Source organism: Crinia signifera, chromosome 4 (assembly GCF_055691185.1).
Source record: "Crinia signifera chromosome 4, ASM5569118v1, whole genome shotgun sequence".
Lineage (NCBI taxonomy): Eukaryota > Metazoa > Chordata > Amphibia > Anura > Myobatrachidae > Crinia > Crinia signifera.
In genome coordinates, this window is record NC_139220.1 from 144,259,317 (window position 1) to 144,282,447 (window position 23,131).

Here is a 23,131-nt window from a genome sequence, read left to right on the forward strand (position 1 = left end):
CATTTCCGGCTGGTGGCTCAATACCGCTGTGCAGTTTGTTATCCGGCTGTCTGGCGTGGGGGAAGACTTCAGCGGATGAACTTTCCTGCTCCATCCAGCATCATGGAGAATTCCTCAGCCCGACAGGTGTACGGGATTCTGTAATCACTGGGGGGTGGGGTTTGTTTTGGTATTTATACTGCTGTTTGTGCACTATGAAATTGTATTGTATGCTGTCTGTCCCTGCCCCGAAACTGTTGGAGTAAAGGACTTAATATTTACAGCCTGCTGAGTGCCGCCTCGTTTCTTGTACTTGTATTGGGAGGCCCCCATCCAGGACCTACCTAGGAAGGCACCGCAGCACTTGTCCTCTCTGCATTATCAAGCTCTCATTGAGCAGACTCGAGTGCCGGATTTTATATATATATAGATAGATAGATAGATAGATAGATAGATAGATAGATAGATAGATAGATAGATAGATAGATAGATAGATGTTGGTGGCACAGGACCAATTCAAATTATTTTGTGGTCAATGTAATAGGCGAAAACAGTGCTTGTGCTTGTCAATCCTAAAACATTTGGATAAACATCATTATTGTACTGCACACAAAAATCCAAGCAAAAACATATGATGCCATAAATCAAAAATATTAGACTCAAGAGTTATGATGACAAGGCAAATAATATTTAAAAATTAGCAAAAGTTTAAAGTACAGATCAATTAAACATTTTTCCAAAAAGTTGCAATCAGCAAGACAGAAAGGATGAACTGAATAGATTTGATGGGATGTGAAAGGAGAAGGTGTCAGACACAAAGGCCTGGGGAAATTGGTTGAAAAGGAAATATGACAAAGCACTATATTCTACTGGATGGAATAATGCACAGGAAACATTTACCATAAAATGTTGGCATTACAGCTAGGAAATAATGAAAAGGGCTAATAAATCAGATCACTCCAGCCAGTCTGTATGGGTATACTGTAGAACATTTCTACACGAGATGCATTCTTTATCTATATGGCCCAACTGACATAAATGAATGGGCTATAAGTGAGTGACTTACAATCTGGAGAGTTGTTGAATTTACTGTCCTCATCCAGACAGATATAGCGAGTTGAGAAGTTCACCAAGTTTTTTCTTTTATCCCTTTTGGCAACAGACCGCACTAATCTTTTTCTAAACCATACATTACAACTACTGAAATACACATTTTTAGTACTGGCAGTTTTAAAGTGTGTTACATTAATTGATAACACATTAACAGACATTCTTGTACCTTGGGGAGAGGAGGTTATTATAAAAAAAATTGAGAAAAAGAAATTCACAAACCATATTTTAATCATGATTTGCTTTTAGAACTGAAGTCATACAGTATGACAATGATAGCTTTGCCTTATTTAGAGTTATTCTAACGAGATGCTTCAGTGACATATACTGTTTGCTAAGTTCCTAAGAGATGACCTTGCACCTTTTGGGTGTATTGTAAAAGTAAAACCCATTACAGAAACCTAATGTATTTTAATTAAACTACTTAACAGTTTTGCTGCACTGGCAAGTCAGCCACTATAACGCATTAGCTAAAATCCTTGTGTTTTGTGATGTAGAATCTGCAAACTTTTTGAGGGGTTATTTTCTGCTACTGTGGATATCAGCAGTCTACATGGTTTAAAGCAGGGGTGTCCAACCTTTCACCTTCCCTGGGTCACATTAGAAGATGAAAATTTGGTTTGGGCCGCACATAAAATAACAGTAACGATACCTGATCATCCAAAAAAAAAAACATAGAAAACATAGTTAACATATTAAACTTAATTGGAAATGAAGTTAGTGAGATGTTTGACATTGTTTCTCACATTCTGACACAGAGAATAGGCCGAAATTCACATTCTGACACAGGGTGCCAGATGACACATATGCCCCCACAGGGTGCCAGATGACACATATGCCCCCACAGGGTGCCAGATGACACACATGCCCCCACAGGGTGCCAGATGACACACATGCCCCCACAAGGGTGCCAGATGACACATATGCCCCCACAGGGTGCCAGATGACACATATGCCCCCACAGTGCCAGATGACACACATGCCCCCACAGTTCCTCTTCTTCACCACCCCCCAAACCACGCCACCCCACCCGTATTAGGTCTGACTTACTATTTTTGCTGCGCCGTCCGCCCCTCCACCTTCAGCACTGCAGCAGGACCCAGTCTTTATGCCTCCAGATATGCCGCCTTGTCTCCCTATGGCCGCCGACTGCACGTTGAGTGCCAGCCTCCACCGACTCCTTTTGGCGCCTGACCATCCTGTAAGCGCCGTACGTCAGTGCGCGGGTGTGTGGTGACGTCACCCGTGCACCTGCGCACCTCCGCAAAGGACTGCTGGGACCGGGCTTCAGAAGAAACATCATGCCCCATTGAAGCCCGTTCCCAGCAGGTTTTATTGCATTAGGCCGCATTACTAGCGGTCCTGGGCCGCATGTGGCCCGCAGGCCGCGGGTTGGACAAGCCTGGTTTAAAGTATAAAAGAATGAAGATTATACAGTGACTTGGAGGACACCCTTAGTGGTAGGTATGTATGTATGTATGTATGTATGTATGTATGTATGTATGTATGTATGTATGTATGTATGAATGTATGAATGTATGAATGAATGAATGAATGTCTTAAGTAGAGGCAACATAAAGAAATGTTTTATGTGGTATGCTGCCATTCTGATTTATGGCCTTTCTGGAGCAAATTTTGATTTGGGCAATTGTGGTTTTCAACCCCAGAACCACTGCACGATACCATGCCTCCATATTTGCCACCTGGACTGCCAGAATCTCATTTTCCTAATATATCGCGAAGTACAGTCTCTGTTTAGCCATATTATTCTCATTTTCCTGAATTTGGCAATATTGTTTTGTGCAATTTGGCATCTTTTTTTTATTGCAAAATGGCAATAATATCATAACAAATAGCAAAATACATTCTACTGTGAGAATTGATAAACACAATCAATTTACTAAGTCAAAACAAAAGTAAATAAACCTATTAACTGATACTGTTACCTTTATCTATTTTGAGACAATATCCCACAAGTCACAATCTTCAAATAAGGATGCTGACAGCGGCATGCCAGTAGTCAAAACTCAAATTATCTAGGCAAGTATTTTAACCATACACCTAACCCATTCCTCCCACAGCCTAACCCTGAACCATCCTCACCGCAGCCTAACCAACTTCCCTCACCAACTTCCCTCACCACCGCAGCCCGAACTCTAATCCTATTGCCCAACCCTAACCTCATATAATAACTAGGAATGACTGAAACCATGTATTATGGCATAAAATAAAGATTAACAAAAACAATGAAAAAGCATACATAAAGGGCAGAACAAGAGAAGGGGAGAAATGGAAAGGTTATGGGAATAGGGGGAGAAGTGTTTGGAAGGGATAATTACAGCTGCAAAAATCACAATGGATCAAAAAGGCAAAATTATAAAAAAAATTGGCAACGAATAGGGAGGTTTTTAAAATAAAAAAATTAAAAAAAGTGATTGTCGTTATTTTTGTGAACTAATCATGGACGGTAGGCAGTGAGTAGACTTTCAGCAAAACAGAGACAAATACACTATTGCTGATTAAACAGGTTATAGATTTTTTTTTCTCCCTAATGTAGAATAGTCCTACAAATAGATCTGGTCTGCACCATAAATTTTGGCAGTAAAATATTGATTGAGAGTCACCATGAACGATGACGGACAGATATTCCTAGCACTTATGGGCTTGGAAAATTATATTTTAAGAAATTCAGTTTGGTGGATAATATTGACACTTTTGCTGATCAAAAATCTAGGAAAGTGTCAGAAATTTAAATGTGTTAGAAGGAATATGCTAATGTTCTCTTCCTCATTATTAAGATGAGAAAGAATATATTTCCAATTCATGTGTTTTCTTCTAATGGTTTCCTTTTTATTTATGTAATGTAGAAGGTTTGCTAAAAAAGGAGAAAACCTCCTAAAACACTGCAATTGAAAATCAAATCTTAATGTAGTTATCTGCATCAAACCATGTGTGGCAATTTGGAGGAAGCTGCTATTAGCCATAATTGGAGGGTTAATTTTGTAAAAATGAATCTACATCCATGGTGGTTATCAGAGTTTCACAGGGCCGATGCAAGGTTTTTCAGCACCCTAGGCAAAAACTTCTGCTTACTGTTCCCACTACCACCCCAACACCAATACCGGCTTTCCAGAACTTCAAGTGAAAGTGGGGACGTGGTTCCACGGATGTTTAACACCTGAAGTCATCCTTCATTTTGTGATCGTCAGACTCAGGGACACCCCCCAAATTCTGGAACCCCTAGACAGCTGTGCAAAGTTGCCTTATGGTAGAGACCGCCCTGGAGCCACACTTCTGCAACTACTGCTGAATGGAAATGCAAGAACAATAAAGATCCCACTGGTTCAGCATACTGCTATTGTGTGGAGGTCACTCCACACCATTCTTCTGGAGCGAGGCTGGGATTCAGATACTCTTCTTGATCATAAAGAGGAGCATGCAGAGCCCTCCTCACTGCAAATTACAGAGGTGTGGGGGGAGTGGGGAATAGTGTCCCTTAGACAATTGTATGAATTGTGACTTGGATGTTTTTTTTCTCATCTTTTGAAGAGCTACCACATGACTTAACTGTACCAAATGCTTACTGATACAGATATTACTAGTTTCAACACACCACAAACAGCCAAGTCATGGATGCTCCTCCAATGCTACAAGACTCTCCAGTTAAAAGATTGCTGCAATCCCAGGTATCTAGACATTTAAAATCTATATTGTATTCTGGCTTAATACATGCCAATCATAATACAGATTTACCAGCTCTTAAGCTGAAATGGGAAGGGCACTTATGGGCAATACCAGAAAATATTTGGAAAGATGCTTTAGGTGTCCCATAGGTTTCTACCATCGCAGTCCGCTATCGGCGAACTCAACTTTTCCTGATTCATGGGGTATATATTGCACTTGTTTGTCTGCTTAATTTGGGGAACAACTGAATTGAACTGTCCAAAATATAACTCATCTGACGGTCACTTTTGGAATTTACTCTGGTCCTCTTATTGTATAACCCAGAAGTTCCCAAATGCGCTATTTTGCCCCCTCCAGTAGTGGCAGCCAGCTTCGTGCAGCATTTGTTGAAGCTGCATAGGGGTTGGGGCAGTGCAACTAGTATAGGGGCTGGTAGAGGGGGCATAGTAGAATCTTAAATAGTATAAATGCTAAAACAACATGTATTAAGCCATGGTGAAGTGATAAAGTAGAAGGTGATAATGCACCAGTGTGCTCCCAACCATCATTTTTCAAACCCAGCCTGTATCTAGACAGGAACTGATTGGCTTGTGCATTATCAGCTTCCACTTCATCACTTCACCAGGATGAATACATCTTCCCCATATTCACAACAGATCGGTGCAGAAACGTTTTACAAAGACGGAGGCCTTATGCAGCACTCCTCCATAACCCATCATGTAGCTCCCTCAATACCTCTGGTGGCACCATTAATGTGACTTCTCTTATACTTGCTCCCAGAACTGCAATCATCATTTCAATTACATAGTTTGAAAAATGGTGCGTGCTCAGAAGTGTCCTGTCTTTACTTTGTATCTGCAACATCTTTACAAAAACATCACCAGAAATATGGCGCCACCGGAAACAAGAATAGGGAGTGGACACCACAATAGACAAACTAGTGAATCTACCCAGGGCCCATCCTGTGCAGCACAGGACACCCTTGAACCATGGGCAAATGTGCACACACCACACACAATGTACCCATTAAATATTTGCTACTGGATCACTGTAACCTTGGATCACTTTGCAAAAGTCCTGGAATGTAGAATAAAACATTATATTTGTAGAACCAAATTTGCAAATATGTTATGTGCATTTAATATGAGAGGTGATAATACTTAGGGGGGGGGGAGTCTTAAATCTAGGATCACGGCTGTCGATCCCTGCCAACAGCCATTGGCGGTCAGCCCGACAGCTGAACGACAGGCGGGATTCAATGTCCCACCTGCCGATCTGCGCAAAGGGGGTGTGGCCATGAAAACGGACCTGGATTGGCGATTTGCGTCCGGGATCGCGACAATCCCCGGCCGTTTACGGCAGAAAGGGCCCAACAGCTTCTAAACTCTGCCTGTTCTGCCGTGACCCGCTTAAATGCTGTCACTAAAGACAGCATTTAATAGGGAGCCTCCGCTATTTCCCCCATCAGAAATAGCGGCGGCACATTGAATACCCCCCTTAGTGCTTAGAAAAAGTACAGTAAGTAACAAATACATTTCTTACTTCAATAAATTATGTTGAATACATTATAACCATAACTAAGAGTACAGAATTATGTATTTAGTATGTTGTAAAAAAAAGTACAGTACAGATGTCTTCTCATACTCTTGCTTCTGAGAAAGCTGGGAGACAACAACAACATTTTAAAGCATTTTGAGCATTTTAAAAACATTCTTGCCACTTGCCATTTACTTGGGGAATTTCTGTTAACTTGGACTATGGGGGAAATTTAATAGGATGAGAGAGTCAGGAAGTGAGAGATTTGGGAAGAAATCTCCAGTTTTTTTAAACCGGCAATCACTTACACTGCAAAACCAGTTTGATTTTGCAGTGTAAATGATTGCTGCTTTAAAATAACTGAATCTCTCATCCTATTAAATTTCACCCAATATATCGAGCTCCATTTGGATAAGGACATACACTTCCTGACCAATCCTAGAGCTTCATATATTAAGGACTAGGGTGGCCAATCCCGTGACATTTTTTCAATCCCGGGTTTCAGGATTGAAAAGATATAAATCCCGGGATCCCCGCGATTGGCCACCTGACAAGGAGAGGGCAGTCAGAAAGCACGGGGTCCGGCGTAAAGCATAGCCAGAGGCACAGCTCACCTGGGGTGGTTTAAAAGTTTAGACCATCTGGAACACACAGGCAAGTTGCAGGCACTTTCAACTCCATTACTCCACTTTAGGTTCCAGGGCCGCGGCGACCTCTCACCTCCCTGACGAGTTCCGGCCAGACCGAGTGAGCCTGTGCCCCAGAATCCAGAAGCAGCCTGCGATTCCTCCGTAATAGCACAGCGCAGCGCTGCCATCGCCTGCACTGTGATTAGGGGATGGGACCCTGCTGTGTATGAGCCAGCATCCGTGGAGGTGACCGAGAGCTGCTGCAGACACGGAGCACTATATTCAGGTCAGGCAGCACTGTGTGAGGCTGTGAGCCGGGCAGTAAGGGATGAAATGAGCATGCGCATTTCAATCCCGAAATCCCGGGATTGGAGAGTCCAATCCCGGGATTGAAATCCCAGCCAAAATTGCCCAAAATCCCAGGATTGGCATCCCTACTAAGGACATAATTGCGCTTTCAAAATTGGGGTAATATTTTATGCCATCACCCAGTACAGCACCAGCATACCATTAAATGCTCACTAACTTTGTATGGATGGATATCAAAATCAGATTAAGTGCATCATTTGATGCACTTACTTCCAATAGAAAAATCGGAGGACATCTCAGTCCTTAACCCAGACCCAGATCCAGATCTAAGAGTGGTCTAATAGAAAGTGAAATCTCACCGTGTGTATGCACCTTTAGGAGCATACTTTACTATATACACAACCAAGCATGTGGTGGTAACTTTATCATGGCCATTTTATGGTCATACATATGATGTATATCATTATTTGATCTGATACAAATTTGAAGATACTTGATACATTTTTTTAAAATATGTATGCATTATATTAAATTCATTTTAAAAGTAAACAGTTACACCAAACAGTCCCTCTTGGCACGTCAGGTCCTGGGGAATTTTGTTGGGTGAACATCTAATTTGCTTAAAATCTGCATCTTATTTAAATAAATAAAAAACCTGGAAGCAACAAAACTAATTAGCTAGACTGCAGTGATCAATTTGATGTGAATTGACTACTCTATTGATCGAAGCACAATATGGCATAAAGAAGTAATCTCCAGATTATTAAAATTAGAATTAGTGTCTTTTAGAGAACATGATTTTAAATGAATCAAAAGAGATATGTTGCCACCTAGTGGCTTCACCATATATTATGTTTAAAAGATCTAATTTTCAAGGTCAGCTACATATAAAATGCAAGTTTTAACATTATAACTAACTGGTCAACGCTCAGATGATACACACTGTAGTGATGACAATATATGTGTACACACACACACACACACACACACGTTCTTCATAAAAGGATACTGTACATTTTCACACACAGGCTATATGGGGAATAATTTAGGGCTGGGGTAGCCAACTCGGTACTTGTTTCCTAGCACGGCACCCACTAAGCAAATAGCTTAGTTGGCTATTCTGCGTAGGAAAATCGCATCGCATCACGTACCATGTATAGTGCTGTGCGATGCGATGTCCATGTTAAGTGCACAGGAGTGCTTATACAATGAAATATCGCATAGGATCGCATGGCAACAAATGCAATGCGATGCGATGCGATATTTCATTGTACAAGCACCCATGCCATGATACGTGATGGGTGTTTACTATAAGATGTGATGCAATGTTGTTTTGAGTCACCCCCAGTATCCATGCCACCCTGAAGTGTGGCAAGCGCAGCGAGCTCCGCGAGGGGCAGCGGAACACGTCCTCCGACCATTTCATACCCCCACTATCCACGTTGCCGTGGAGTTGATTTTATATAGTGTGGCAAGCGCAGCGAGCCACCGAGCCCGCAGCGTGGCAAGCCCCGCGAGGGAATGCGGAATACATGTAAATGAATCCGCGTCCTCTCACGGGGTTCGCTGCACTCACCACACTTCGGGCTCGGTGGGTCGCCACACTATATAAAATCAACTCCATGCCAACGTGGACAGTGGAGGTGTTTTAGGAACACAGTAATAACGACATGTGTTAACGCTAAACTGATATTTACTTAAATAATTTCATTAAATAATCATAACAATTAATGATAATATTAAGAAAACATGAACTTTTTAAGAATACAATATTCATCTACAAATGTAAACACACTTAATCGTCCTTGGGGAGCAGTTTAAGTGCTTCCACAATGCGTTTAAACGGCTCCTCAGCTCCTAATGTCTTTCGCCACATGAACTCGATTAGATATGATTTCAGCTCATGTCTCGCTGTTCCTCTTTGGCGCTTGTTGCGCCATTTACATTGGCCCCACAATCTCTCAATAGTTTGCATGTGCACCCCTTTTGCTGGGTCAATGAAATTGTACCTGTGATTGACAGTAAAATGGTGGTATCCTGCCAGTTGTAACTGTTAACTGCTATATGCCCTCCAGCAGTCTGTATACACATTTGTACTCGGCTCTATATTATGGATAATGCAGTTCATCAATGTGGTCGCATCACGGCTAGCCACCATTTCCACGAAACACTGTCCACTTTCCCGGCATATACCACCAAAAACCCACTGTTTTTGCAAAATCCGTCCAGCATTATTTTTTCGCTTGACAAATAACGTTTCGTCACATTCCACAATCATTCTTGGTCCACCGATTCGGCGCTGTGGCTGCGCCATTATATCAAGGGCACACGCCTCCAGCACCCAGCGGTTGTACAGCACTGTCGTTTTTTTGAAGATGTGGAGCTGCTGCGCACAATACTCTATAGACGTCAGCTCCTGTGCCCACGAGTACAAAAAACGCACCAACATAACAGCCTGGGAACCCACTGAGCTTTTCTCAGGCTCACCTTAAGTCGGCAGACCTTTACGTGGCACCGCCACATCGCCTCCTCAACTGAGAGGCGCATTATGTGCCCGTTTGTGCAATTCTGCGCGAATGGAACAAGTCCGTGGTCTTGAAAAAACCTTATGGCCTTCTCCTCAGACTGAGGCAGCATAAATATGTCCAACAATGCTGCCATATCAATATATTTCAATATCAGATGAATAAAAACAGCAGGAGCTCTGAGTGATGCTTCCACTACTCACAGAAAATCACCTCAGAGTGATTTCTGAGAGAATCCAACAGGGGGCGGGAATGACAGCGAGCGGGAACGGAATGGGTACTGAAATTGCATCCCATGACTCTATAACGCGGCATGCGATGCGATTTCAGTACGTACTGTACATAGAAAATCTGGGCGCCGTGCTAGGAAACAAGTACCGCCAACTCCAGTCCTCGAGAGCTACCAACAGTTAATGTTTTCCATGTCTCCACACAGAATCACAAGTGAAGTAATTAGCTCCACTAGTGGATCTTTTAAAAATGTGTGAAGGTCCCTATACAATATCGCATCTCATCACATCTTGGTTTTGCGATGAGATCTAGTACAAAAAGTATGTGCTTTTTGTACAAGGGGCCTTATTCTAGTTCACTCTTTCTGACAAAATCCTTCTTAGATGGACAAAACCATGTGCACTGCAGGGGGGCAGATGGAAAATGAGAGAATTAGATTTGGGTGAGTTATTTTGTTTTTGTGCAGCGTAAATACTGACTGTTTTATTTTTACACTGCAATATAGATCTCACTTTGAAGTAAAACTCCACCCAAATGTAATTCTCTCTACACAAGTAACATCTTCCCCCCCATACAGTGCACATGGGGCCTTATTCTGGTTGAGGCGGACCGTTCCGAATTCTTTCGGAGGGTGCTTTTTAGCTATCTGCGCATGCGCAGGCAACGCAATGCGCATGTGCAACGTAGTGTCTGCGCACTCGTTCTCACCAATACCGTCTACAAATGTACACCGAACCCCCTCGGGACATATGGGTGTCATGTGGGCGTACACAAGGGCGCGGCTTCAAAGTGGGAAAAACTGGGCGTAATCTGGGCGTACAAGTGGGAGTGCACGAACAGTGGTAGGCGTGCATTCGGCCCGGACACCGAGTGCAAGGGAACCAACACGGCAGAAATCTGCGGAGTCCATAAGCAAGTTTCAGTTCTCTGAGAGCAATGGTTCATGCGCTAGGCATTCGGATCGCCCAATTAGTACGGCCGCACCTTAAACACTCGCAGCTGACCACAATACAATCCACTCCTCCACTCTTTTCAGGTAAAGGGGCAACAATGAAAAAATAACACTTAACATGATGTAAGGGTTAATCTAAAGTGCAAGTAATGTGTTTAAGTATCAATTAGGAAGTAATTGATCACATTTAAAAATAATCTATGTGTTATGAGGTAGGCTAATTGGATAAGTGTGTCATGTTGCAGAAGCATGACATCCAAATAGATTAGTGAGGTTTGCGGAAATACATCAACTCAGTGCGTACGGTCAGCTTCCCGTCCGTTCGGACGCAGTAAGACCGTGCAGAATCTTTGAGTTCCCACCGCACACACACGTTTGGATGCAGTCTGAAGACACTCCCTCTTCTTAGCGAGTCCATCCGAATGGATGCGGACAACCTGTGGGTGTGTGTTCTTAGAATGTCCGCCGTGCGTGGCGTTCGGTCATTTCCGAAAGAAGTCGGAATGGACCGCACCAAGCAGAATAAGGCCCATGGTTTTGTCCATCTAAGAAGGATTTTGTCAGAAAGAGTGAACTACAATAAGGCCCCAGATCTCATCTCATCGCAAAACTGAGATGCGATATTTTATACAATAATTGTAACGTGTATGGTCACCATTAGTGAGTAATGAGTGCACCTTTGCAGCAGCTAGGTTGTCAGGAAAATGTGAACTGTTGGTAGCTCTCGAGGACTGGAGTTGGCAACCACTGATTTAGGGATATCAGTAAACTGTAGGGATTTGGCATAAAGAAATTATTACTCTATAGCTAAGGGCCTATGTTTTCTCAAGAACCAGGTTACAGTACTTGGTGCACCACTGTAAATCTGCGATATCAGAGTTAACACATTTAAGGTACCCATACACGGTCCGTTAAACGGATCCGTTTGGGTCTTAATTAGCATGCATCGTATCGGATAGCATGCCTAGTGCATGCAATGCGATCCGATACGATGTTTAGCTAGTACAAAAAGTATGTGCAGCACATACTTTTTGTACCGTACTATGTGATGCGGGAGCGCGCATCGCATAGTACAAAACGGACGGTCCGGGAACCCATCTGGGTTGTAACACATATTACCATTCTCTCAATGTGGCAATAGGGGCATAAAAGTCACATGGTGCATGGACTACTATTTCAATTTTAACGTTTATATCGTATTGGGAGGTTTGCAGAATTTTTTTTAAATCATGTGGTAAGTTAGGAACAGTGGTGGGCTAGGCCGGGGTACAGGGTGCCATGTGCCGCTTTCTCGATTAGTCCCACAGGCCACTAGCGCAGAAACCCCCCATGACAGATGATTTTTCTTTTTTGTTAAAATAAGTGCTGCCGCATTTATTTTCAAGAGTGCAGCCTCCTTCTTCTCTACCCCGAGCAGGTGCAGCTGGGATCTGTTTATATATAGAAGCAGCACTCCATCCGTATAAACGGTACGACCTATCAACTGTGATGGAAATGGAACGACTGATAAAAGAACGGATGGACGCCCACCGATCGGCCATAAAAAAAAAACAATTCTTTAGGGTCGCAGTGAACAACCGGTGGTGCGGCACTTCGCGCTAGTCTGACATAATATTACAACATTAAAATATTGAATGATAGATTGCATTCCAGATACCCTTAGAGGTGGGGACTGTGGGTTGCGTTTGCTCCAATGTGAAACGCGATGGTTAATAAAGCTAGATACGGTACACCCAAAGGGATTAAATGAAGCTATACTGAAGGGCTAAAATGCTTGGGTACTTATGTAGTATCTGGGCTGCCGATTTTGTGATTGTATGCCTTACCTCAAGGCATACAATCAGATGCGATGCGATTCGATGCGATTTTGCACAGGATTCAATGTTAAGAAGGTCCTGTTCATTTCCCCAGTATCCAAGTGGGTATAGAGTTGATTTTATATAGCGTGGCGAGCGCAGCGAGCCACCGAGCCCGAAGTGTGGCGAGCGAAGCGAGCCCCGCGAGGGGACGCATATTTCTTAAAAAGTATTCTGTGTCCCCTCGCGGGGCTCGCTACGCTCGCCACGCTCGCCACGCTTCGGGCTCGGTGGCTCGCTACGCTCGCCACAGGTTTATATCCAACTCCATGCCCACTTGGATAGTGGGGAAAGGAAAAAGACCCCTTTTTCCCATTGAATTCTATGTTAAAATGGACTCAGACCATTTTAACATTGAATCCTATGGAAAAATCTTGACCATCGCATCGCATACGATTTGGTCGCATGCGATGCGATCCGATTTCTAAATCGGACGCCCAGATACTACATAAGTACCAATGCTTGTTATAATTAATGCCTGGATTTGTATAAATTATATTTATCTGCGACACAGGCCTTGTTATTGAAAGTAGCTATTGGATTGAGATATATTGCTATATAACTGAATTTCTCAACTGACTTTTTATTTCCTTCAGTGTCGGCCGAAGATGGAGCGGGCGCTGGCATCCGGGGACGTCAGCTGTCCACCCCTGGCAAGCATCGGCCGTCTATGTTCCCATGGGAACACCCAGCATTTTCATGGGGACGTCCATAGAACGCTGGGCATTCCCATGGGCAAGCTCTATATCCGCCCCTGTCTGCCCCCGGCCTTCCTTCCCTGCAACGAACGGCCTAGTGAGTGTGTAACTCGCCGAAGCCATTCATTGCCGGGATCTGCACATGTGGAAGTGTGCACTTGCACACGTGCAGACCCCCAAACATCAGAATGGGGCCTAATTCCACCTCTTAAACGTGTTGCGGAATCAGGCCCTATATGTGTTAGAAATATCAATGTATTATTTTTTTTGTTAATTTATGACATGAGGATTTGCCTCCGCGGCGTCCCCTGACTGCACGCCCCGGGTAGTAAGTAAATACAACAAAAAACTGAACCCTTTGTGACTCTGCCCATGTACAACTGTAAAGTTATGACAGCCAGATGTATCAAGCTTCACAAAGTGATAAAATGGAAAGTGATAAACAACCAGCCAATCAGCTCCTACCTGTCATTTTTCAAACTCAGCCTGTGACATGGCAGGTTGGAGCTGATTGGCTGGTTGTTTATCACTCTCCATTTTATCACTTTGTGAAGCTTGATACATCTGGCCCTATGTGAGACAGTTAGGAGGTATGAGTACTGGATTCAGCATTGTCCCTGTACAAAGTCTCAATTTTAGTTACTGTATGTAAATATAGTCAGGGTTTGCTCTGTATTTCCTCTTATTGCGATACCCCTATCAGATTAACAGCTTGATGGTGGGAGTATATCCCGCAGACATTACATTTATGTTGTATTCTTAGAAAACCGTACACTATTTGTATGTGGGCAGATCCTCCGGTTTGAATAGACTTTCCAAAATGAAACTAAATAATTTTTCTTTACAGAGTCCTAGTTCTCTGCCATGCAACATCATCACTGAAAAGTGCTCTGTGAACAGTTACATATATCTTATCTCACCTCATGTTTCCGGCTATAAGAAGACAAATATTGTAGATATGGGAGAAGATGAAGAGGAAAAGTATTGTGCTAAAAAACATGGTCATCCATGACCCATGATCATCTCTAAAGACCTTCAGCCGTAGTAAGTGACCTGCAAGAAAACAGTTAATTAATAATTATACATACTTTAAAATGCATAATATAATATATACTAGATTTAATCTCCACATATCTGCAAAGTGGCAGTACAGTAGATCCTATGTAGGTCAAAATCAGACAAAAAAAGAACAGTGTTCTCTCTAAGCTTATTTTACAGGGTGCTGCACCCTGACCATTATTGAAACCTCAAAATGCACCCTGCCCTTTTTGTGTGTGGCACTGTGTGCCCTTACACTGCCCCCCACTGCGCTGACATGCTGCTGAGAACTTTCGGTGTGTGCGCCATCATGTGTAATGGGCATTATGGTGAGTGGTATAATGTGTAAGAGGCATTACAGTGTGTGCCATAATGTGTAATTGTCGTTAAAACAGAATATATGTAATAGGCATAGCAGAGTATGACAATGTTTAATGGGCATAATCCTAGTGCAGTGTGCAATTTTTTTATATACAGTACAGTATGTTCTTTGTTTCTAATATGTGCTTTCCCGATTGAATAAAGAGCCCTGTGCGGTGGTCAGCACCCTGCCCTAAAAAAATCTAGAGTGAACACTAGAAGAATATCATACTGTGTCTACCAATCTGTAGTTTTTATATAAAAGTGGGTCCAAATGCGGTCCTCAAAGCAACCTAACAGTCCAAAATGTAAAGATATCAAAGCTAAAGCACAGGCGACTTAATTAGTACCTCAGGCAGTTTGATTATACCATCTGACAACAAGCATTGATATCCCTAAAGGTGCCCATCCATGATGTGATTCGCTTCATGTATTTTCACCTAGATGCAATCTAGTTCACAATGTACTTTTTCTACCATGTATGGGCTGCTTAAAAGTAGGCGTTTTAGAAGGAAGAGATTCGGCCCATAGCAATCGATCCGATTTTACTTATTAATCTAGGACCTTCTTGATGATATAATCTGATTGTTTGCTATGGGTTAACATCTCTCACTTCTAAAAAGTCACATTTCAGTACATTTACCCCTTAGGCTGCATTGAGGATGATATAATCTGATTGTTTGCTATGGGTTAACATCTCTCACTTCTAAAAAGTCACATTTCAGTACATTTACCCCTTAGGCTGCATTGAGGACCGTATATGGGAACCACTGATCTATAGTAAATGTATATACTATGGGATTGATTTTAAACTACCGGTGCATTCTGCATTCCAGCTGTACACAAAGATTCCAGAAAACTCTACATACATGTATGCTATGTTGTGTGTGTCTAAAGAGATATCCATCAGTAGTAAGACTGTGGTGTTAAAGGTCGAGTCTCTGATAGCGATATGTATTTTGGATACCTGAATATTTTAATTTAATTTTTATCTACACACAAATTGCCATTTTTTTTCATATACACCTTCTACATATTGTCAGTGGTAGTTCTATACAATATTTTTTCAATAATTTATGTCATAGTTTGTGTAAATTACATCTCAGATGGTAAAATGGGTCTCCTCTGCATAGAGCATTGTCAGATAAGGGAGACTACCTGTAGTCTATGAAAACAGCACATTTTTTATGTAAAATGAATACAAAATATCAAAAATATTGTAGTGCAAATTGAAGTGACAGGTCATCTTAAAAGTCAATTGTAAGATAGCCAATTCAGTATTATTACCTGAAGTGATCAATAAGCAAGAACAATCAGAAGCAGCTACAGTAGATACTACATACTAGTAAGCCAGCTCCAAGCAAAAGCTTCAAAAGTTAGTCTGTTTCCTTCTGTGTTTGTGCATGTGTGAAAAAGATGTAGTTTCACTTTCTGCCAACAGATGGCAGTGTTTCAGAGACGCATGGACACTAGACATATATACACATACATATATAATTCTGTACTTAATTACATCAGGCCATCAAAAGCTAATAAAATGGAATACTGCTTTGCAGCATTTCTAGCAGATCATGACAAATGAACATAGTGAAAAAATGGCAGTAAGGATGGTGTAATGGTTAACCTTGTAGCCTCACAACATTAAATTTTGATTCCCACCATTTATTTATTATCAGTTTCTTATATAGTCCAGCAAAATCTGTTGTGTTTACAAATGGAAACAGTGTTACAAAAATTCGGGAAAAGAAAAAGAGCAGGGCCTTCCTACTTTGAGTATATTTAACTACCCAATGGCTGCAATGCTAACTATGACACCGTCCTTACTGCCAGTACTTTTCTGTTTTAGACTCTGCATTTGTCATAATCTGCTAGAAGCTAGCAATCTATATGGAAAATAGGGATTGATACACAAAGTTAGGTGTTATCTATTGCATAACGGACCACCAGATTTTTTCAGTGGGCTGTATGGTGGGCTGTATGGATTTCCGGCGGTTGGGATACCAGCAGTCAGATTACCAGATAGAGGGATTCCTGACAGATAACCGGTAAGTAGCCTAATCAAACACACACCCCAGCAGCCTAATCATAAGTACATCCTAGGCCTAAACAGAACTCCATCTTCTTGGGCTTCAAGATCCCCCTCTGTTCCAAGCAAAATCTCCATTCCAGGAAACTCCTTGCCTACAACCAGCACCCAGCATGTGAAGATCTACAAATAGTGCGTATCTGAGAATCACTTTTGGAGGGACTTTTCAACACGGCCGGAGGTCAATATAGGAACGGGACTTTGGTATTTGCATCCAGTTTTTTTCAAATTGTGAGAGACTGGTTTCCCAACACGGTACAAATGTTTTTATGTTGATTTTTTACTATATTATTTTTTTAATTGCGTTAAGGTGCCCACACACGTTACAATTATTCATACAATTGTATGCTATGTTGTTGAAGTAAAGGTGTATCTTCAGGGATTGTAATCTTAGGCAGCACTGCGCCACGTACCCACTGTCATTTTTGTTTTTAAGTTACAATTATTGTATACAATATCACATCTCATCGCATCTCAGTTTTGCGAAGAGATCTAGTACAAAAAGTATGTGCAGCACATACTTTTTGTACTAGATCTCATCTCATCGCAAAACCGAGATGCGATGAGATGTGATATTGTATACAATAATTGTAATGTGTATGGGCACCTTAAGTACTATGAATCAAATAAATGTTTTTTATTAATATCCCATGGTATTGAAATTAATTTATCCCTCCTCAAACTAGCGCTGTGTCAACACATTTGCCATGGCTTAGGTCGACAGCTGAAATAGGTCGACATGGATGGAAGGTCGACACAAGCATTAGGTCAACAGTCAAAAAGTCAAATGGGGTTTTCACTTTTGTCCTGAATGTCGACATGGTCACCATATCGGTGCACTGCTGCACTCTCCATGCTTCGGGCTCGGTGCCTCACTCCTCTCAGCACACTATTCTATTCAACCTCCATGCCCTAGTGGATGGTAAGCCATGGAATAAAGCCTGTCGGCACGTCAGCTCAAAATAAAACAAAATAAAAACCCATGTAGAGCTTTTGACTGTCGACCTAATGCTTGTTTCATCCATCCATGTCGACCTTCGGCATATTGACCTATTTCAGGTGTCAAACTACAGGATGCTATGTTGACCTTCAGTGGTATGACCGTATAAAAGAAGTCTATTTTCATTTGCATGGATATTATTAGAACAGGCGCCTCTGAACATACCCATTTTTTAACTTCAGTGTATGTGTCGAGGTGAGAATACCTCTTCCCAAGGAGGACCACTAAGGCTGCCTTGGCACATTTCTGATACATTTCTTTTTATTGCTGTGATCTTGTGTTTTCCATTAATAGTGTTACCGAGAAACAATCAGGTAACAGGTAAGCTTTTAGTGGTAGACAGTGCTGGCCCCTGCAGGGCTGTTTGCACACCTGTTGAGATGTCTGAAAGTAGCAAACTTACCAATGTAGCAGTCTGAAGACCCTGCTTTTGTTTATACGGAGGCAAAGAAATATAGAAATTATCACGCTTCATGTATATTACCTCGGTCACATTAACTTCCGGGTCATGTGACCCTTAGTCCAAAAGGTTTTGTCTAGCTTACAAACAGTTTTTGTGCAATTATGTTTTTAAAAACTATACACTATTGGTCTATACTGCCTCCTAGACTAATATGTTATTGTAATAAACTAATTAGAAGACTGTCATATTTTATAATGGTTTTTATTTTGTTTGACATGTGCACAGGTGTACCAACTGAGCAATTAAGTCACTGCTATATATACTGAGCCTTGGGCTCTCATTCCACACTTGCTCCTGAGGAAGCCAGGACATACAATATCCGGGGAAATGCGTTGAGCTTATTACTGCTGTTCCTGTATCCATCCAGTGTGACCTGTCCCTCTCCCACTGACATTTAAATCATCCTGATTGATCTGGACTCTCGAATTTGGGATATCTGCATTATTCCTAACACATCAAGTCTACAAAGGAGGAAAAACACGCCAATCGGGAGACTTGAGCTCTTGAAATTATAGGACAACCCAGGACAATTGTTTGACACCACTGTCACCACTGCAACGGATGGTAATATACCAATTAATATCATCTCAACCAAAACCATATAGTATGGTGATTTCAACTATACATTATATATCTCTGTGATATCATATCCATATTGTTCATTTTTATTTATTTTCAGTTCATTTTATTAATGTGATGTATGTATATTAGTATGTATTAAATATTTTTTATTGAGAACAGTCTAGTCTACATCATTGGTACAGCCAGCGCTGGCACATCTCCTTGATACTCACGCCTGCGAATGGATGATTGACATAACCATCCATTCGCAGGCGGGGAGAAATCATTCAATGGTTGGCAACAATCCAATGATTTCTTCAGCGCTCGCAGTTCAGAGACACCTATATGGTGACTCTAAACTGCAGGCACCCTGTGCGAGGACATCCTGTGATGTCAGCTGCCTGCCCTCCGTACCCAGCTGGGCGTTCCCATATGCTGATAGGGCCACCCGGCGCCCTTCTCCGCCCCCTGTGTAGGGTGCGTGCAGGTGGCAAACAGAATGTTCGCCGTGGGTGCACACACCCTGCATCTGAACAGAAATGCAACTGTGCATGCACAGATGCACACCATCGGTCCTCTGTGCGAACGCACGGAGGACCGAATAAATCAGAATAAGGTCCATACAGTAAAATATATACCTGTCTTCATTTAATAGAATTACCTCATCCATTGATGTTATGTCCCCAATGCAAAGGTTTTTGTTGTTATACCTTTACAATTATTATTATTATTAATTTCATTATTTTATTTAGCCTATTACAACCCCAGTTTTTGGCATATAAAAAGATCACTTCAACCATCATGAGTGATGCTGAATTTAAAGCCAATTTATTGTTATCTTAAGATGAGCAGTAACAAGATTAGGTTTGGATTAAGCAAGGTATTATCACCACATTTAACCTTTGACATAACACTTCTCGATATACACCGCAGTTATTGGTCAACATTGCAAAAAATAAAAAAGGAAAAGGCCTTAAATAACAAACAGATATTCAAGTTAAGCATCACGCGAGAAAAGATATGAATAATGTAAGGATATTGAAACTCATGCCTGGAATGCAATGCAATCGGCATGGTCGCCCAATTGGAGGTCATTGCTACTGACATATTTGTAACAATAATCTCGTATAATAAAATAAAATTTGTATGATATATTACAGAAGTAATTGGGGACAAGTGGGGAGAATTTGCATACTATATATTGCCAGTCGCTGGAAAATGATACCTTCTGCACAATTTAAAGATTATATACTCTTATTCTGAAATGTGGAATAACCAACCTTATACTTGCTGGGTAAGATCATAGCGACCATGATATGCTAATCTGCTGGGTAGGGGACTGGCTGGATTCAAAGCATGGGCAGCTAACTACAGCAAACTTTGTTCACTCTCCCTACTTTATCCTCCGGCTCTTGACAAACCACATCTGCTGTATATAGAATGGGCTTTTACTTTACAGCAGTAAACAGATAGTAGAAACCTTTGTGTAGATAAATCCAGTCGGCCTCATTAAACCATGGGTGCTATGGAACGCAAATGTCTATTCAGAACTCTAAAAAAGTTTTCATGTGCCTGAAGCAAGTATGCAGTAATATACTTAGACAATTCTATGGGCGGTATTCAATGAGCCTGATTCGCCATGTTTTTATGGCGAATTTGTGCTGTTTAGCGAATTTTGGACTAAAACGGTGAATCACCCTATTCAATGACCACATGGCGAATACATTTGAAGGTTTTTTTCACCATGATTCACCGAGTAGCAATCGCTATCTTTTGATGGAGAAGTGGAATGTGAACTTTTAAAATAAAGTGTTTTGTTTTTTACATTTGGTGTAAAAAAATCAGGAATTTTATTCTGAGGGGCATGCTACTTTTATTCATGTGCTGTAAGCACATGAATATATTTAATTTAAAAAAAAATATATATATATTTTTTTTTACACAGCAGCCAGCAGGGGGCGCCGGAGCCGAGCCGCTCATTACATATTCATATATTCACTGCACCCGATCGTTACGATCGGGTGTAGTGAATATAGGTCCCCTGCTGGCACCCCCGGGGGGCAGCCTGTGCTGCCTGGCACCCGGGGAGCCCACCTCCCCCTCACAAACGTTCTGGGGCAGGCAGAGAGACTTCCATCTCTCTGCCTGCCACCGTCCTCATGCTCCCTGCGGCATTCGCCGCAGGAGCTCATATTCGCTGGTCAGGGGCTCGCTGCCCCTGACTCGTTGAATACCGGAGCCGGTGAGGCTCCAGAACGTGGCGAATGTGCAGCGAATCCAAAATAGGATTCGCTGCACCTCGCAGGTATTCTCATTGAATACCGCCCTATGTATCTACCCATATAAATTATATATTTTACATACATGCATTAAAAATGAATGTCAGATGTAGTGTAAAGATTCCCTAAATGCATTAAAAAACAAACATTTTGTTTTTATCCATTAGGTTTTGTTTTTATTAAATGTTAAGGATTTTTAAAACCATTCTTTATGCATGTTGCTGTGATCTATCATCACCCTAGACCCTGACAGTTATTATTACAAAATGATTACAGGACCCCAGCAAGTTACCACAGAATGGCTACCACACGTGTGGTTAGCAGACTGCACATGCACAACAGCATTGCAGATGAAAAAAACAAGTGAAGTGACCACTAGTGTGACAGGGAGGCAATGAGTAATGGGGTATGGAAGAGGGAGGCAGTGTACCTAATTTATCCCTACCCCCCCCCCCCCCCCTTCCTTTCCACAGGCACATACTATAAAATCTGTGCTCACTGCTCCCCCCTCCTTACCCTCCATGCTCTCCTGATGCTGCTTTCCAGAGGCACCTCTTCTGCACATGACCCTACATGCTGTACTTATAAGAGAAAGACAGGGTGGTTTGAAATATAGCGCACCAAGCAAAAACATGCAGCAATTGGTGAACTGTGTTTTTTGTCGAAACACAGAAATTAGACAATGGAGTGCAAAGGGGTTGTGTTCACCAAATAGCGCTATTTAGGGATGTTTCCCAATAACTGACAATCACACCAATGAGTGATAAATCATAAATAACATAACTTTCCTGGAGATAATTCCCAGCAGATTGTTCACTCTGAAATGAAAATACCCCTAGTGTGTCCAGCCATGAAAATGGGGACTTGCATAAGGGGTAGAAATCAGAAAAACATCATTGTGTAGTGTTAACAACAAATGAAAGTTTTAATAGAATGAAACACTCACAAAGGTAGACGATATAAAAGCAAGATATGGTAACCCAAGGCTAACACTGCTCACACGTTCCCAAATGTTCCTTAATCCAGGTTTGAGCAGAGTCCAACTCCGGAATCGGTCCTCAGCCAGTCCTGGAAGGGGGGAGAACTTCTGAAGAAGGACCACTGGGGTCCGAAATGCATTGAGTGTTTGTGCTGAACGTTTGGATCCCTATTTGGCTCACTGGCAAGAACTCTCCCCCCTTCCAGGACTGGCTGAGGACCGATTCCGGAGTTGGACTCTGCTCAAACCTGGATTAAGGAACATTTGGGAACGTGTGAGCAGTGTTAGCCTTGGGTTACCATATCTTTCTTTTATATCGTCTACCTTTGTGAGTGTTTCATTCTATTAAAACTTTCATTTGTTGTTAACACTACACAATGATGTTTTTCTGATTTCTACCCCTTATGCAAGTCCCCATTTTCATGGCTGGACACACTAGGGGTATTTTCATTTCAGAGTGAACAATCTGCTGGGAATTATCTCCAGGAAAGTTATGTTATTTATGATTTATCACTCATTGGTGTGATTGTCAGTTATTGGGAAACATCCCTAAATAGCGCTATTTGGTGAACACAACCCCTTTGCACTCCATTGTACTTATAAGAGGTTCTTCACATATTCATAGTCATGCTTATTGAGCATTGGGTCTGACTGCGGTCTGCCTGTTTAATATGTAAGGTTTTTGCAACTCAGAATCCCCAGGAATGCCCTTGCTGCCAGCCTTCTGTCCCCTGTGAATATCTGCATGTAAAAGAGAGGGAGAGCCTATTGCAAGGAACAAAAGAAAAAGGTATAGAAGTGCTAATAACAAGGATAATTAGATCAATATATTATTTAATTATCTTAATTAATTTGC

The 23,131-nt window shown here is 41.8% G+C and overlaps 1 protein-coding gene across 1 annotated transcript in view; it reads right to left on the minus strand.

Annotated features, from left to right (window-relative positions):
- The window catches only part of TMEM117 (transmembrane protein 117), a 336,233-nt gene that overhangs the window by 223,825 nt on the left and 89,277 nt on the right, over window positions 1-23,131 (minus strand). The window contains exon 3 of the mRNA XM_083182660.1: window positions 14,430-14,562. Coding sequence (XP_083038786.1) covers window positions 14,430-14,562 — 133 coding nt within the window. The remainder of the gene's footprint in view (window positions 1-14,429; window positions 14,563-23,131) is intronic.